Source organism: Caretta caretta, chromosome 2 (genome assembly GCF_965140235.1).
Source record: "Caretta caretta isolate rCarCar2 chromosome 2, rCarCar1.hap1, whole genome shotgun sequence".
NCBI classification, from domain to species: domain Eukaryota; kingdom Metazoa; phylum Chordata; order Testudines; family Cheloniidae; genus Caretta; species Caretta caretta.
Window position 1 is genome coordinate 220,541,998 of NC_134207.1, and position 17,414 is coordinate 220,559,411.

At 41.8% G+C, this 17,414-nt stretch overlaps 1 protein-coding gene across 3 annotated transcripts in view; it reads left to right on the top strand.

Moving 5' to 3' along the window:
- Window positions 1-17,414, top strand: part of COL28A1 (collagen type XXVIII alpha 1 chain) — a 116,586-nt gene that overhangs the window by 14,406 nt on the left and 84,766 nt on the right. For all 3 annotated transcript variants that reach the window (XM_048838222.2, XM_048838219.2, XM_048838220.2), the window contains exons 10-11: window positions 4,396-4,440; window positions 8,589-8,642. In XM_048838222.2, coding sequence (XP_048694179.2) covers window positions 4,396-4,440; window positions 8,589-8,642 — 99 coding nt within the window. The remainder of the gene's footprint in view (window positions 1-4,395; window positions 4,441-8,588; window positions 8,643-17,414) is intronic.

Genomic DNA, 17,414 nt, shown 5'->3' on the forward strand with positions numbered 1-17,414 from the left:
TGCCCACTCCTGGCTCCTTGTCTGATTTCTCTGTCCCTCTTCCCTTCACACACATTCTCCAGTCACACAAGTTCCCAGTCCCAGTCTTCCTTCCCTTGTACAGTCTCACTGCCCATCCCATTCCAGCTCCTAGGCCCAGTCTGTCTGCCTGGAAAGTCCCAGTTCTCCCCCCACCTCCTGGCTCCTTGTTCTCCCAGTTCTTCCCCCACCTCCATTCCTGCTGCCCCATGGTTCCCAGTTCAAGTGTCCTACCCCCATCTTATATTTGATTTCAGTCTCCCCACAGGCTTCCAATGCATCACCCCTACCACTTCCTTCCCAGTCCAGTCTGCCCTCCATCCCAATCGCCAACTTGCTCCCAGCCTCCAGTCCCAATCCCACCCCCACATTTCTTGTCCCAATCTACCTCCGACCACACTTCCATAAGTTGTCTTTTGTCCCCTCTGAATTCAAAGTAAGCAGCTCTTCCTCCATGCTGCCTGAGCCCAGCAAGCAGCACAGGGAGAGAGTCTCTCTGGTTTCAATTCCAGTGCCTGGCCCTGGCACAGGCTACAACGGCCCTAAGTTGCAATTACTGGGAAAGTCCTGCCCAGCCCTGGGCTAGATCATACCCAGTGTGGACAAAATCTTCAGAGATTTTAGCTGCCAAAATCAAAGAAGTCTTTACTAAGCATGTGCGAACCACAATTTTTCAGCGGTTTACAATTTGGCCAAATGATGACTGGATTTTCCTTGAGGTGAGAAAAGACACATCTCTGATACAAATCCCTCCCTCTTGCAAATGTTATATCCCTGCTCCAAACAATGGGAGTGCTAGAACTTTTCAAAGAAAAGGTTACCAGAGCTTTTTAACATGGGCAAAGTAATATATTTTCTCCTAGCCTCATTCTCAGAGAGAGCTGAACTGCTTGAGGCAGATATCCAGCATGAAAAAATTCAGCCCAAACAGTTAGAGTCTGGCAAAATTATAAGGAACTGAAAATTATAATTTCTAGTGTTCAGCAACCATAATACAAACTGCTACCAGCCCTATCTATAAGGCGCTGTCCATAAATTCCATTACACATTTTTTGGTGATTTTCAAGACTCACCTACCCCTTGTAACACTTTGTAACACTGAAACAAACATGCAAAATTAAGGACCCCTGCCATACTTTACCTAATTTATGCACAGCCCTGAATTATACACATACACACACTGTATATATTCTGTCCCTATTTTTGAATATATACTGTAAAGGGAATTACAGATGGATTTAGGGCCTGAGCAAAACCCCACTGAAGACAATAGCAATCATCCTGTTAACTTTATTGATTTTGAATCAGGCCCATGGGAAAGACAATACAGCCTAGCCCTTTCTATATAAACATGCATTATGATTAGGTTGAAATGGATTAGACTTTTATATAAGCAATTTAAAATCAATTGACATAAAAGGAATAGTGGTCACTCTTAAGAGGTATCAATTAGCTTTGTAATGACATCATATTACCAAAATATTTACAATTTTTCTTCGGTATTAGTCTCTGTAATATGTACACCTTATCAGAGGCAAAACTGGGAAGTTTTTTAGTGCCTATAAAGCAGTCATTTGATGTAAGTTAACAAAGCAGATGTTTGTGAAACATTTCCGTTGGCAGCTAGGACATACTTTTAAGTACTGTAGATTCAAAAGTTCAAGACATTATATGTATCCAGGCATGTGAGGGCCTGATCCTGCAGGGATTAACCACTGGGTATAGTGCTTGCTACCATGAGTAGCCACAATGATTTGATGCACATTTGCAAAATTATATGAAGATATAAGCAAAGCCACCACTAGAATGAAACAAATCATGGTGGTAAGTGTGTGTAGAATCAAACCTACACTGAGAATATGGATAAATGGTTAGAAACAGTTCCGATTTCAAATCAAGACAAGTTTTCTGCATTTTGAGCTATTGTCTATATTCTAGTCTAATTTGCATTTAGGGAAACCCAACTTTCAGGCAGTGGGAAACATCAGATGCACTGCTGAAGTCAGTGTAATTAATTAAATTAAAAGAAAGAAAAATAAACCCTCCTCCTGGACAGCCAACAATACTGCCTATTATACTGCAATGTCAATCACTGCAGCTTCTAAATTTGCTTCTGATTATTGGAGTTATGCTCTTGACACTCTTATGTGTGTTCAATTTCTGATGATTTTCCACAGGCACAGATTTTTTTTTTAAATTCTTGAGAGGTGGTTGGCAGATCATCTATTTTTTCAAATGTGCATTGAGCTGGTAATTCTGTGGGTGTCTATAACTCTGGTCTGTTCAGTAACTTTTTAAAATGCTTAATCTATTATAATTTCTTTACAGATCCTTTACAGATGTCAAATGTTTTTTTCATCACTGTCAATTAAATAACAGAGGAACACTCTGCTTAGCTTTCTGTAGTCTTGGCATATGGTTTTTATGTCCGATCTCCTGGGCTGCTTTGTTCATGTTGTTTGCCAGTTTCTGAACAACTTCCTTTTATCTTAATACACATTTCACGTAGCCTCCTACTACTTTGCATGTTGCCCAAACTCGTTTTCTTTTTTCATGTGAGATGTGCAACTCCTCTGTTTCTTCGATGTCATTCTCTTCTGATTCACTTGTCCTTAAAGAGATTTCTGAACCCCTGCTATTTCACATGATCTGGGGGGTCTTTCTTTGAGACAAATCTTATTACTGTATTTCAAGATGAGGAAATAGCTGATGGAATGTAATGCTTTAGATGTCACTGCTTTATTCATCAGGACAATTACAAGATCAAAACAACACATGCTGTGGAAAGGACAGCCAGATCCACTGACTTCTGTATATGTAGAAATATAAAAGAATGAAGAGAGGATGAGGAGGAAAAAAACAGGGGAACATCTGAATTGGTCTAAAATTCTTTTTACTTGGGAAGCAAATTGTAATTGATGGGAGTTAAACACTGTAAGTGTGCATTCTGATAACTAGTGAAACTAGTACAGCAGAAAGACAGATTTATGAATTACACTAGAACTGTACAGTAGCTGTAACTAGTAAATGCTTTTTTATGGAGCATAAATATGTGAGCTAATAAGATAAAGGCACTTTTACTTTTGAAGATAAAGGTTTTTATGATTATTGAAAACTGTAAGTCTGCATCTGCTTCTGCTTCTGTTGCATAGTTTGAAGTAACAAGGTTAAAGTCAATTGAAGTTACGGCAGTGTAAAACTTATTCAAGTGAGATCAGACTCAATCTCTGTATCACAGAGAGAACATGATCACTGTTGGGGTTGTTAAAGATTTTCCATAAGATATATCAATAGAAATTGAGATTCAGGACATGTATCAGATGACAACCAGCTAAGCAACCAATTAACTCTTATCTAGCAACAGGGATTGATTTCTGAGGGTACGTCTGCACTGCAAAATAAACCCAAGATTAGTAGAACTTGAGTTAACAGACCCTGGGCTCATTAACCTAGGCCTTGAGCATCTACATGCATTTGTAACCCCAGGTTAGGAATTGTTGAACCCTGGGGCTCCAGCATCTACACTGCATTATGTGGGTCTGAGTCCAACCACCCATACCCCAGACTTCTTATCTCTCTCCCAAAATGTGGCCACTCTAGCCCTTTGTTCATGGGCAGTGTAGGAAGATTTGACTGTCCAGAGGACAAAGAAAGTTATCTTGTGGGATTGAGGGATACTATTGGCAGACTTAGAGAGCACTTCTCCATTCGAGCTGCATCTACATTGCAAACCAATAGAACTTGAATCCTGGGTCCTTGGTCTGAACCCTGAGTTAGGGTGATTTGTGTGTAGTTGGAAGGAGGGTTAGGCTTAAGCCTGAGTTCATCTATGGGCTTACATTGCACTGTAGACATACCCTAAGCCACCTTGTATATCTTTTATAATAAAGATGTTTGATCAAACATCAAGAGACAATTCAAAGGAAAAACAGAGAATTACTAAAAACAAAACAACAAATTCATACCCCTGAGGAAACAGCTATACCAGCCTAATCCCCGTTGTAGGCAGCGTGAGGTTGATTGAAGAATTTTATCGCCTTTTGGGGAGATGGATTAACTACAGCGACAGGAGAAGTGAAGTGTCTACACTGAAGTTGCTGAAGTGTCTACACTGAAGCACTACAGCAGTGCAGCTGCAGGGGTGCAGCTGTGCTGCTGTAGCATTTTAAGTGTAGACATAGCCACAGTGGAGTGGGAATGAAATCCAGAGGAAATTCATGAATAGAGACATGGTATAAACAAATCTGGTCTTTTTGTATATTATAAAGAACAAAACAATTTTGGCTACATTTCCAGTACTGTGCTTTAGCAATATGTGGTTCTAAATGCAGTTGGTTGATAAAGTGTACATTGCTACCTCCCCCCCCCCCCCCACAGGGATTAGAAGGCCCTCTTGGACCAAAAGGACCACGAGGACCACAGGTGAGTGAGCTGAAAGTTATTACATAATAAAGAGAGCTACTTATGCTGTTGTTTGTAACCTTGTTCTGTATTTATCACACAATCCATTTTATTGCTAAACTCTGCAAAGTTGCACATTTTGAGAAGTAAAGTAAATCATGGCAACTCTATGAATTTCAGAAAAATTTTTACGACCAAATCCTGGCCCCTGCTATGTATCTCACACACAGTCTAGCCAGAGCTGTGTGGCTCAGCTGGACTCCTCAACTGTAGAGTTTTCCACATACTGTGGGAGATGTTTCTCCTGTTAGGTTGACCACATAGCACCTATGTAACTGCCAGATCCCATAGCTAGAGTCTAAGGCTTCACCCCTCAACGACCATATATGGCAGCCTCCCTGATATCCTAGCAAGATGGGCAGAGTACTGCCCAGATGAATGATAGCTGGAGAGATGGAATTGGTTGAGCAGCTCAAATGCCAATATCGTCATCAAATGTGCATAGTCTACTGAGGACCCATTGCATCAGCCAGTGACCACAGTTGATGGGCATCATATTAGACATTGTAGAGTAAAGTTCCCGGATCTGGCTCAGTCCTGCAAATCCACGAATCTCTGAGGCAGCCCCACAGGTGATGCCATGTAGGGTCAAGGCATGCATGCTTTTACACGTTGATGGAGAGTCTGAGAGCATGGTGCGCTGGCGTATTTTTGTCCATCCAGGTGACATGGCCAAAGAGCAAGCAGTGCTGCTTTGAATGTAATGAGCAACTGGAGGAAGGCCAGATCTCTGTGAGATTTTGGCATTTCACACAAAGTCGAACCACTTTAGGCTCAGGATTTGGCACTGACAGTGCCTATGGTGTGTCTCTAGCCGCTCCAGTTCTATCTGTAAGAGGTTTCTGACCCATATAGCAGTGCAGGCAGCACACAGGTTTGATAGATCCTAAACACTAATATGAGAGTTTCAGTAGCAAGAGTGATGAGTCAGAGTAAGGTCCCATCCCATTGATAAGAAGATGCTTCTTGTTGCTTGAAAAGGGATGATGGACAATCCCTTCATGGCTGCCAATCCCCCATTCCAAGCTCCCTCTCTCTCTCTTCCCCTGCAACTTCCACAACTCTCCAGAGAAAGAGTGAGGACAGGGATCTGGAGATATTTGCTTAGTATAGCGGGGACCTCAGCAAGTTGTTTGTGTCTCCCTAGTGGCTCCATATGCTGGTACTGTGGAAAGTGCATAGAGCCACTCCACTTCTGCACCCAGCCCAACTATTTCTAGATTGAAACACCACGAATCAGAGAGATTTAGACCTATCATAAAATGAGACAAATCAAATAGTCACCATTTACCTACAGAAACTAAACTCTCCATGCAATGTGTGTTCAGTTATGCATCCTTTGTAAAATACCCAGCTGCTAACTGTTACAAATTGAGCCATTTCTGAATTCTGGTAAAAAATAACTTAGGAACAATTTAGTAGGAAAACAACCGTTATTTTTAGGTGAAGTCATAATGAACTGAATATTTTTTTCTTTTCAATGTACAGTAGTCAGTGTAGTTTTTAGTTCAGTGTAGTTTTACAGTAGTCAGTGTAGTTTTTAGTTCAGTGTAGTTTTAGTCCTTGTTTCAAAACTAATGTTGGAATTGTTAATATTATAGTATATTATATTAATTATGTTATATTATATTCATATTATAGTATATTATGGTGTACATTCAGTTTGTTTGGAAGACTTCTGATGCAAAAAATTGCTGGAAAATAAAAACAGATCAATGTTATGCTAAAATAGAGGATTAATCCATTATGTTCAGCAATTTACTGTAACTATGAACTATGGCAACTAAATAATTACAAATGAGAATAAAGTCCCTTCAGTGACCAAAAGGAACATGCCAAACAATAAACTGGATAGTGATTTATCTCATTTACAGAAAATTACATTATTAGATTCCCTGCCATCCCTGTTGCACATTTTCTACTGCACAGGCATTTCTTCATCTCACTTCTTAGTAATCTATTTTTCACCAAGACAAATACATCAAAAAGAGTGATGTGATTTCCAAAACTTCTGTTAGGAATTCTTTTCAATGTTTGTGTTCTCATAGGCTTAAAAATTATTTTGTTTTTTTATGTATAAGTCCCTCATTTATTAACAGAATAGAGTAGAATTTGTTTTTATTTAAACACATAAAAATTAGTGGCAAATAATAACCAACTCAGAACAACAAAGCCCAGGAAGTACAGAATAAAGGCATATATTTACATACATACAAACACACATACTGTTACCAGCCTTACCTGAGCAAATCAACTAGTCTCAACTCAGTCAGAAAGGAGACACTCAGACAACATTAGCTATCCCCCTTGTTCCTATGGGAGGATTCTTTGCTAGGTTGTGTGATTTGATAATTTGCCTTCTAGAACTTTAACTGTTTTGTGGTTTTGGTGATGGTTATGATGTTTTTTTTTAATAATTTGTGAACTATATTATTTTGCGATTATTTAGGGGTACTGGTGTGTTGTTGCATGGTTTGTAGAGCAATTGGTATGGTTTATTAAGCAAGGGAGAGGTACAATAAGTTGATATTTTTTCCAAGCCTGCCACAAAGGGTGCAAAATTAAGGCTTTTACAAGTTTTGTAAACAAATTAATTTGGTACGAATACGTCTGATTTAATCTTTGGTGGGACTGCCTTTACTATTCACATAAAATTGTCAGCCACCATTATTAAAATACCTGTCCTCCTTTAAAAGATCGGTTTTGTCAGTTCCTTGGGTGGTCAATAAATATAGGTTTCCCACTCCTGTACTGCAGCTTCAGCACTGGTGTGATTTATAGCTGTGAGAACATGTTTGTACCCTCAGGGAAACTGAGCATTTTGGATTCTTGCCAGTTCTTTTTCTTTTTACCAGCATACATTTTTCTAGTATTTCCCAAAGTTTCTACTGTAATAAAAAGCAGTTTCCATGGTTGAAACCTCTTTACTGCTCATGAATATCTCTGCCCATCCACAGGAAAACTCCATGAGGCCTCATAGGGTATGTCTACACAGCATAGAAAAACCCGCAGCTGGTCTGTCACAGCTGACTCAGGCTCATGGGGCTTGGACTGTGGGGCTGTTTCATAGCTGTGTAGGCTTCCAGGCTTGGGCTGGAGCCCAAGGTCTGGGACCCTCTCACCCCACAGGGTCTTAGAGCCTGGGCTACACACCTAGCCCGGAAGTCTACACCGCAATGAAACAGCCCCACGAGCCCATCAGCTGGCACAGGCCAGCCACAAGTTTTCCTTTGCTGTGTAGACATACCTATAGACAGAGACACAAAGATCTGGTTATCAGCTCTGCTGCTGGGAGCTGCGATGAATTGCACTTCACAACCCCATTATGGGCAACCTGCCAAATGGTCCTGGGACTCCCAGTAGCAGACTATGGAGATAAAGATCTACTTTGGGTGTCAAGAAGAATTTTAAGGGCTGTACGCATAGGATGTATAACAGTTCCACATTTTGGCTGTTTCTCACAGTCACTCATCAATCTGCACCCAGCAGCCTGACCACCCATTTGGGATATGGACACACTCATGCCCCACACCTTTGTGTAAGTGCTGCAGACTGGGTACCTTACATACTGCTCACAGAAGTCAGAGGATTGTTTTCCTTGTGTCTGAGAACACAGCTGTGGTCACAGTAACAACTAGTTCTAAAAGTATCTTGCAGAGTGCAATGTTTTTCAGAAAATCAAAATAAACTACAGCTCAGTAGTAGATAGCTGGCCTCACAGAAGTGGTTTCTTTACAGACTTGAATGGAGAGAGAAGGTGGTGGCTTAGTGAACTTGCTTGGGAAGGGAATTCCAGGCATAGAGGGCAGTATGAAGTATCACAGAGTCCAGAGCTGGAGAAAGAGAGGAACAAGAAGCTCCAAATTAAACACATGCAAATTATATGTAAAAGTAAAATCTACTTTCTGCAAGAGCTGGTTATTATTATTAATGTATATTATGGTAGCACTTCAAGGCCAGGGATCTGTTGTGCTAGGCACTGTACAAATGTATAACAAAGACAGCTCTAGCCCCAAATATATTTTACTGTATTGTGTTCAAGACAACATTCAAAAGAAACTTATGTATCTTTGAAGAAAACTAATTCTATGGTATTTATCTTGGTTTAGGGAATCAGTGGACCTCCAGGCGAGCCAGGTCCAAAAGGTATTCAAGGAAAGAAGGTAAGATATAGAACAGTCTGTGTGGAATATGGAGTGTGTGCAAGATAAGCTCTAGCAGAATGCTAGATTACAGTTTTATCACTGTGATGTCATGAGTTTCTTGACAGTGGTGTGCTCAGCATGAGAATGATGTACTGTAGGGCAGTGTCATCAGGGTAGTAAATCTTAACGTTACTGACAAGGCTCTCTGGTTCTAAATTAGTTCAGGCAGTTTGCTACAAAATTACTTTTTAGGCTGAAATATTTTGCGCTTGAATATTGTTGAAGTAGTTTGATATGTTTCTGTTTTGCTGTTATGAGATATTCAGATGCGAAAGATCTCTTAACGAGTTGAGTATTTATGTGATGCTTTTTTGTGTTCTGAGGACTGAAAAATGGCATTAAAAAAACATTAGATGAGGATTTGGTCCTGAATGAAGACCAAGGTCTTTGACCTATTTAAGATATAATGAGAAATAATGAGTTGTTGTAACCAGACCTAGTTAGAATTCATTGGTCCAAGTATCAGAGGAATGTAGGCATTCGTCCTGTTCACAAGTTATTAGCAAATTGATTTATGCAAATGTATTTGTTTTACTCATAAAATTTCCATTATCTTCAATGAGTGTTGTGCAGTTAAATCCTCAAACATCTCTTTCAAAATATAGGGGCTAAGGTTAACACCTGAAAGTTATCCATTTTACAGCAGAACTATGGGCAGCCTAAAGAATGAAATACCATTTTTAGGTTCCATTGGAATTGGGTGTGCAATTTGGGATATATTCATGTTTTGTTCCTGAGGCAACAAGTCCAGTTGAAGACACAAAGGACCAGCTTTATATGTGGAAAATATTTATGATATAAATGATTATGGAATCTTGGTCTGTTAATTTTTTTCCTTTCCTGACAGATGCTTTTCTTGTTCTTTTTTGTCTATCTTTCATGCCAAACAAAATTAAGGGAGCCCATAGTCGATTATTTCAGCAAGAAAAAAAAAGGGTGATGGTTCTGAAAGAAACTATTCATGCATTGGCAAAATAGCCATGTCTCTACTAATCCTGATTTAAGCTTTGCAAAAGCTAGAAGTCTTGGCTTCTTTCTGTAATTTCACATTGACAGTGCATGGACAGTATTAACAGCTAATCTTATTGTATATTGCATTTACGTCTTCTGAACTGTATTGGTGCTTTCCTCTTAGTTTATATATGTGTATATAACATATATTTGTATGTGCATATGTATAAAATTGCATTTGGTCTTAGGTGCAGACTGTGCAAAATTCAGCCTTGGACCAGCATAGTACTAATTTGAAAAGACACTCAGTAAAAAAGTGGCGTTGAGTGTTCAAAATTAATTGTCTCTCACTGATTCTAGATTAAATTAGTTCAGTGTACACATAAAAATATTTCTCCTAACTGCCAGCTCTGCAAAGTCACCCAGAGTTCTGAGAGACAAAATGGGTTCTTCCTGGTTTATGCAACATCGCTTGTAATAAAGATTCTGCAAGCCAAATTCTGCCCTCATTTACACTTTGTACAATTCTACTGTTTACTATCTAGATTTAAATCTAGTTACAGAATCTAGGTATAGAAAGACAAAGATATAGATATACTTTAATTACCTTGTGCCACAGTTAAGCTTTGCATCTCTACACAATGTAATTTATTTGAGATGAGTAACTTAATTTTTTTTTTTTGCACAAGACAATGAATGGTTGTTCACAGCTTAATAACCACCCATTCAGCTAGTGAAGATCAGGGCCTTTTCCACTTAAACTTCATGATAGTCAGACCCATAACAATCTTCTCAACTTCTGTTATCCTTACAGAAGGATTATTGAGCAACTCTTTTAAAATTAGTTTTCCAGACACTTATTATGATGAATTTGAAAAGTAGGAGTTACTTACAGCCACTCTTTCCAACAGTATGCATAATCAGTCTAGTCTCAGCGTAATAGCAATACAGCTATTCACTTGCCATGTAGAAGCATTTGTTGTCATTTAGTTGAGCTGATGACTGGCTGCATTCTGATTTTGGAAAATTAAGGCTGGCTGTCCAGAACTGGCACAAGTATGGCATAACTCAGAACACTATTACTGTACATTTCTGTTCATGATGAGGTCAAGTTAGCTCGGACATGCCCTGGAAGAGGACTATTCAATTATAGTGAGCACAACAGATTCAGGGTACATGTACAGCAGCTGGGAGCTTGCTTCCCAGTGGAAGCGGACAGACAAACTTTGCAGTGTAGCCAGGGATAGCACAGGTGGTGGCTCAGGCCACCTGACTCAGTTTCCAGGGGTCTGAGTGGATTTATACTCAGGCAGCTAGCCCGAGCTGCCAGCCATGCAACCACTGGCTACATTGTTATTGTTAGTGTGCTAGTTTGAGAAAAACTAGCATGTTTGTCTACTAGTGCTGGGAAGCACACTCCCAGCTGCAGTGTAGACGTACCCTAAATCCGTCATACTCACTAGAATTGAATCATCCTCTTCTAGACATAGGCTTGAGCTCAACCCCAACTTCTGTCTATATAGAAACCTCTCAGACTCAGGCTCAGACTTAGAGTTCTAGGACCCTTTGGTGGAGGGTTCAAGCCCAAGTCAAGCTGGTACCTAGGGGTCGAGCCCGATTGCTTTGCATTGTAGACCCCGCATCCCCTGACTTGGGTTCTGGAAGTACACCAAAAGTATCCCATAATGCTATGAGCCAATTTCCTTTGTCCTCTCTGTCCCAAAAATCTCCAGTCGACTACAGGGAAACAGAAGTGTCCCCCCTTGGTGTAATGCAGCAGTTTGGTGAATCTGTGTTTAACCCTTCTATTGTCTTCTGAACACTGAGCTGCAAACAATATCAGACAGCCTTCTGTGTTTGCAATGGAGATTGAACAGAACAAGTCTGTTGCAATGCTGCTTCATGGTCACGGGAGCACAGCCAGATTTTGGTAAAGTCTGGTGGGAGGCCAGTACAACTATGGACGTTAGTAACAGTACGCGGAGTGATCACACATACCAGTGTAAGCAGAGTCAGAATGAGCTCTACCCTGACATCTGGTGGTGAGCTGTGGAAAAGGACTTCAGGGGCTGATCTCATTTGCATGGGCATACCCACCCTGCCTAGCATGATGGGACTGCTTGCCCAAATGGTCACTTTGGTTGCTGTGGGATCCCCACTCTCTTTGTTATTGGGGCAGGAGTAATAAAGTGTTGTTATCTTGGTTATGTGAATCAAGGGCAGTAGAACTGTACTTGGCATTTTATGACTGAGGGACTTGCCCTCAACTAAGGAGCACTTGCTAGGCAAGGGACATGAGTTCCAAAGCCCAGTGAATTGAGAGAAGCTTGAGATAGGTATGTGTACTTAGCAGCATGGCCCCCCTTCTGAGGGCCTTAAACACTACTTTAATCCATCCTCTCTCCACTGTGTAATAACAGAGCTGATTTTGACTCAATTAGGAGGCTTGTTATATACTGCAGAGCCAAAATCACTGATACCTAGGTCTAAGCCTTAGACCTACATTGGGCTTGTGGTTCTGAGTGTACCAGTATTGAGGCTCCCTTACTAATAGCTGAAATCACTAAAGTGCTGAAACAATGAGGAGTCTTGTGGCACCTTAAAGACTAAAAAATGTATTAGAGTGTAAACTTTTGTGGGCTATGACCCACTTCTTCAGATGTATGGAGTGAAAATTACAAGAGCTGAAATCACTGAGAGCTGTGTTGGGGGGGCTGAAGACATATTGGTGAGCGGCTAGCAGAATGGCTAGCGGAGAGGAGTGGCCAGCAGGACAGCTGGCAGAGAGGCGCAGCCACCAGGGATGGCTGGTGGAGGGGCACTGCTAGTGGTGAGGACTGCCGCAAAACCCCACGGAAAGGCGTGGACATTGGCTGTCGGTCAGAGCAGCAGAGCATGTAAGCTGTCCCCATGCCTCCTCTGTCTTCCACCCAGGCTGGGGGGTAAATGCTGCAGATGAATGTCTGAACTCTGGGGGCTGCACTGACCAAGAACAGAAACTGTGGGTGCGGTGACTTTTGGGTTACTGGACTTAAGACCCTGAGGGAAAAAGGACACTGCCAAACTTACTTGGGGGTGGGTCTTTTGCTCATGGTTTGTGTTATGAATCCTGTTTGTGGTGTTCCCCACATAATGCCACATTGTTTCCCTCCTTTATTAAAAGGCTTTTGCTACCCTCAGACTCTATGCTTGCGAGAGGGGAAGTAGTGCCTCTTAGAGGCACTCAGGGGGTGGCACTCAGGGAGGTGGTACTGGGTGGAGGCTCGAGCTGATTTTGCACTGTGTTCTTGAAAAGGAACCCCTAGATACTGAACCTGGCCCTTGTTGCTGCCAACTCTGATGGGCAGAAGGGTTACACCAGCAAATGACAAAGAAGCTGGCAGCTTTCCAGATTTATTGGACTGGTGAACAGTGCGGGGAGAGGATTACGCGGCTCAAGAGTGAGTACCAGAAAACCAGAGACCAGAACTGTGCCTTGGGCAACTCACTGACATCATGCCCATTTTAGGATGAGTTTGAGTGGTTGTTGGGCACTGTGCCAAACATGGAGCCATTGCACCCTGTTGGCCTCAGAATTGAGCATGGGGACTGATGGAAGCCAACAGCAGGTGCCATGTGAGGACAGAGAAGTGACTTTGTTGCTAAAACTGGTCCCAGAGGAGGCTTTGCAGCAAGCATCCTGGGGCTGTACTCTGAGGAACTGTTTGATGCCCCCTTCAGGAACAGCCCACCGCAAAGCCTGCAACAGACACAGAAGGGACAGAAGACACCCTTGAGACTGGTAAGTTTCTGTCTCCAATTTAATATTTATTAATACAGTAATGGGAGGGATTTCCACACTATGAACCAATGCAAAAGTTATGAGAAGCCATAGCTAGCAGTGCATATCTGCTAATCATGACTGGTGTGGAGAAAGTAACTAAGCAAGTTGTGACAAAGCTCCTGCTCTACCTTGGTGCTCTACCTTGCGCTTACTGGCGGATTTGCTCAACTTGGAGCTTCACGGCAGCCCTCAGCTTATCCGTTTTTCTGAACCCACAGTCCAGGTCGACTCCTCCTGTGTCTGACCAGGAATTGGGAGAATTTGGGGGGAACCCGGGCCCGCCCTGTACTCCGGGTTCCAGCCCGGGGCCCTGTGGAATGCAGCTGTCTAGAGTGCCTCCTGGAACAGCTATGTGACAGCTACAACTCCCTGGGCTACTTCCCCATGGCCTCCTCCTAACACCTTCTTTATCCTCACCATAGGACCTTCCTCCTGGTGTCTGATAATGCTTATACACCTCAGTCCTCCAGCAGTCTGTGTTCTCACTCTCAGCTCCTAGTGCCTCTTGTTCCCAGCTCCTCACACGCACACCACAAACTGAAGTGAGCTCCTTTTTAAAACCCAGGTGCCCTGATTAGCCTGCCTTAATTGATTCTAGCAGCTTCTTGATTGGCTGCAGGTGTTCTAAGCAGCCTGTCTTAATTGTCTCCAGAAGGTTCCTGATTGTTCCAGTACCTTACCCAGGGAAAAGGGACCTACTTAGCCTGGGGCTAATATATCTGCCTTCTATTCCTCTCCTATAGCCATCTGTCCTGACCCTGTCACAAAGTGTTATTTACTCCTTCTCATTACACAAGAACTGGGGTCACCAAATGAAATTAATAGGCAGCAGGTTTAAAACAAACAAAAGGAAGTATTTTTTCACACAGCGCACAGTGAACCTGTGGAACTCTTTCCAGAGGATGTTGTGAAGGCCAAGACCATAACAAAAAAAGAACTAGATAAATTCATGGAGGATAGGTCCATCAATGGCTATTAGCCAGGATGGGCAGGGATGGTGTCCCTAGCCTCTGTTTGCCAGAAGCTGGGAATGGGCGGCAGGGGATGGATCACTTAATGATTACCTGTTCTGTTCATTCCCTCTGAAGCACCTGGCATTGTCCACTGTTGGAAGACAGGCTACTGGGCTAGATGGATCTTTGGTCCAACCAGTATGGCCACTCTTATGTTCTTAATGGTGGATGATATGCCACCATTGACTTGGCTCACTCCACCCCACCCAACCCCATCAGGAAATGCAAACAGTAAACATGCTTTGAAAATGAATTTACACATTTTTGCTAGGGCATTCCTGTTTCTTAAAAATAATAACTTACATAGCCATGGCTGTAAGTGTGCTACTCTGTAATCACTCAACAGTTTAACAACCTACCTGCAAACAGTTAACTATATGAGGGTGAAGGAGGTGGAAATGTGTTCCATTTACTAATTTAGTCCATTTCAGGTAAAGGTAGTCCATGCAGTCCACAGATGACAATGTTATACTTAGAAAATAAAAACCAGCAGGATCTTATTTAGGGGATAAGACAATATGCCACATTTATTGTGAATACAGAAAGAATCAGAGTAAGCAATCAGTTCTAGCTATAACATTCCATTCACTCACACATTCATTCACCCACACACACAAGTTCTGCAAGGTTGTTATAGTTACCAGCCTAGAAGTTGCTTGTGCCAAGTCACTGACCAGGTGGCCTGGACACAAGGATGGAGCCGAGTCTTGTCAGATGCGCAGCTGATGCTCCTGGAAGTTGGTTGCAGAACCAGACTCAAAGTCCTTAGTCTTCAGGGTCTGTCTTTATAGGGATACATCCTCATGCAAGTCTATGGTTCTTGCCTCATCATGCTGTTCTCACGTTTGAAGTGATAGTCAATCACACAGATGGTACAGCAGTGATGGTTTGTTGTTATCTTGTTCTTTGGTTCTTTGGCCCCCCTGTCCTTGGGGCGGTTGGGAGTGGATTCTGGTTTGATACATCTGTGATAGTCTATACCCCTATATTCACCTCTTTTACAGGACTATGATACATTTCATACAAAGTATGCTTTGTGAGGTACAGTGTACTATATTTATAAGAATCACTGATATAAGAATCAACCAATCAAAACCACGGGGACAAAATTATTCCTATACTAACCTATACTCTGCTTGTAAGAATCAATCGCTTATAAGAATCAAATCATCTGAGATGGATCTGATTCTTATAAAAGAAGTGCACTTTATCTGTTGAAAACTCATAATTTGCTGATCATTATTGTCATGGTAAAATATGTGTGGTAACATTGAATGTAAAGTTATAAGATTCTATGGTATGATATTACTAAGACATGTTCCAAATCTGGAGAGCAGTCACAAGCCAGTTCCTCAGAGACAAAAGGCAAACTGACACTTCATCCAGGTGTCAGCTAAATCAAATGGACCATGATCTGGTTCAGTGGCCATTCTTCAGCAGAAAAAAGAGTATGGGTGAAAAATCTACATCTTGACAAAAATAGCTTGGGGTTCTGATCCATGCAAACTGTCTGTTTCCTGAACCTCAGCTGGAGATGATTCTCAAAGAAGAGAAAAAACTATAAGAAGGGAGAGCAAATATTCCTCCCTTTATATCTACCCATGGCATCAACAATACCTGAAGAACAAAGGAAGCAGCATTGACTGGGGGAGGGATCCTGACTGAAAGGAATTCAGCCATAAGACAGCTAGAATATCTGGTGAGAGGGATGTTGCTCTGAATTCATTTAGCTTGTAAGTTAGGCATTAGTTGGATTTTATTTTTATTTTCTTGTAGCCGATTATGACTTTTGTGCCTCATTACCTGTAGACACATGAAATCTATCTTTCTGTAGTGAATAAACCTGTTTTATTTTTTAATCTAAACCAATGTGTTTGGACCGAAGTGTTTGGGAAACTCCATTTGGGATAACAGTCTTTGTGCATATCATTTTCTGTTAATAAAATGACAGACTTTATATGAGCTTGTATTGTCCTGAAGAAAGCTGGGCAGTATAAGATGTACATTGCTGGGGGAAAGTCTGGGACTGGGAATTTGCTGATGTTGCTCTGCAGTGTAATTCAAGAGTGGCTGGCAACAGCACTCATACAGTATAACTGGGAATAATTTACATGTTGGAGGCTATGTGTGAGCAGATCAGGAGTGATAGCTTTCACACTGAAGCACTGTAAAGGGCACCCCAGGTTGGAGAATTGTGAGCACACAGTTGTTCATCAGTCCAGATTGTATCCTTGGTAATATCATAGCATCCCTCTTACAATATATTGAAGTTCAGTTTGAAAAGTAATGTTCTTGAAATTCTGCAAGGATTTTTTTCTGTCTTTCTGCAGTGAGCTATTTGGCTTGCTGTGTTCTTCAAATACTTTCTGGAGCCAAAGGTGAGCAATTTCCCCCTGAATGAACTGATGACAGTGAGGGGCTGCTGAATCAGTACACTCAGCCTGAAACTGCATCTACCACAGCTGGAGCTGGATGAACCCAGGCAACGGAAATCAGGGTTGCTTTTGTGCTCCCACGTTATGGACTTGCATGGCCCCATGAAAGAGGAGGAATAATACTTCTATGAATGTGCTTGTGAGGGAAAGGGGCTAACTGATTGGGAGGGGGGTCAGTGCTTGTGGGGGCTTGATTGCCATGCAACCTATTTCTAAATGACAAGATGACAGGTGAAATGGGGATGGAAGTGGGGATGATCCACAGTATGGAAGTGACTGAAGTGTCAATTGCTGTACCTAACTGTTGTGGCAAGGCACCTCCTCTGTCCTGCCAGGCTTAACACTTCCCCCTCTAACGGTGATGGGGCCTGGACTAAATTAGCCCCACTCTGGACAGTGTTTGTCTTCCCACTCTGGGTTTATCAGTATTTTCAAGGTAGGTCTTTTGGCAGGTCCCAGGAGTGCTCCTCCTCCAAACAAATTCACAAACACAAAATAAACGGGAATA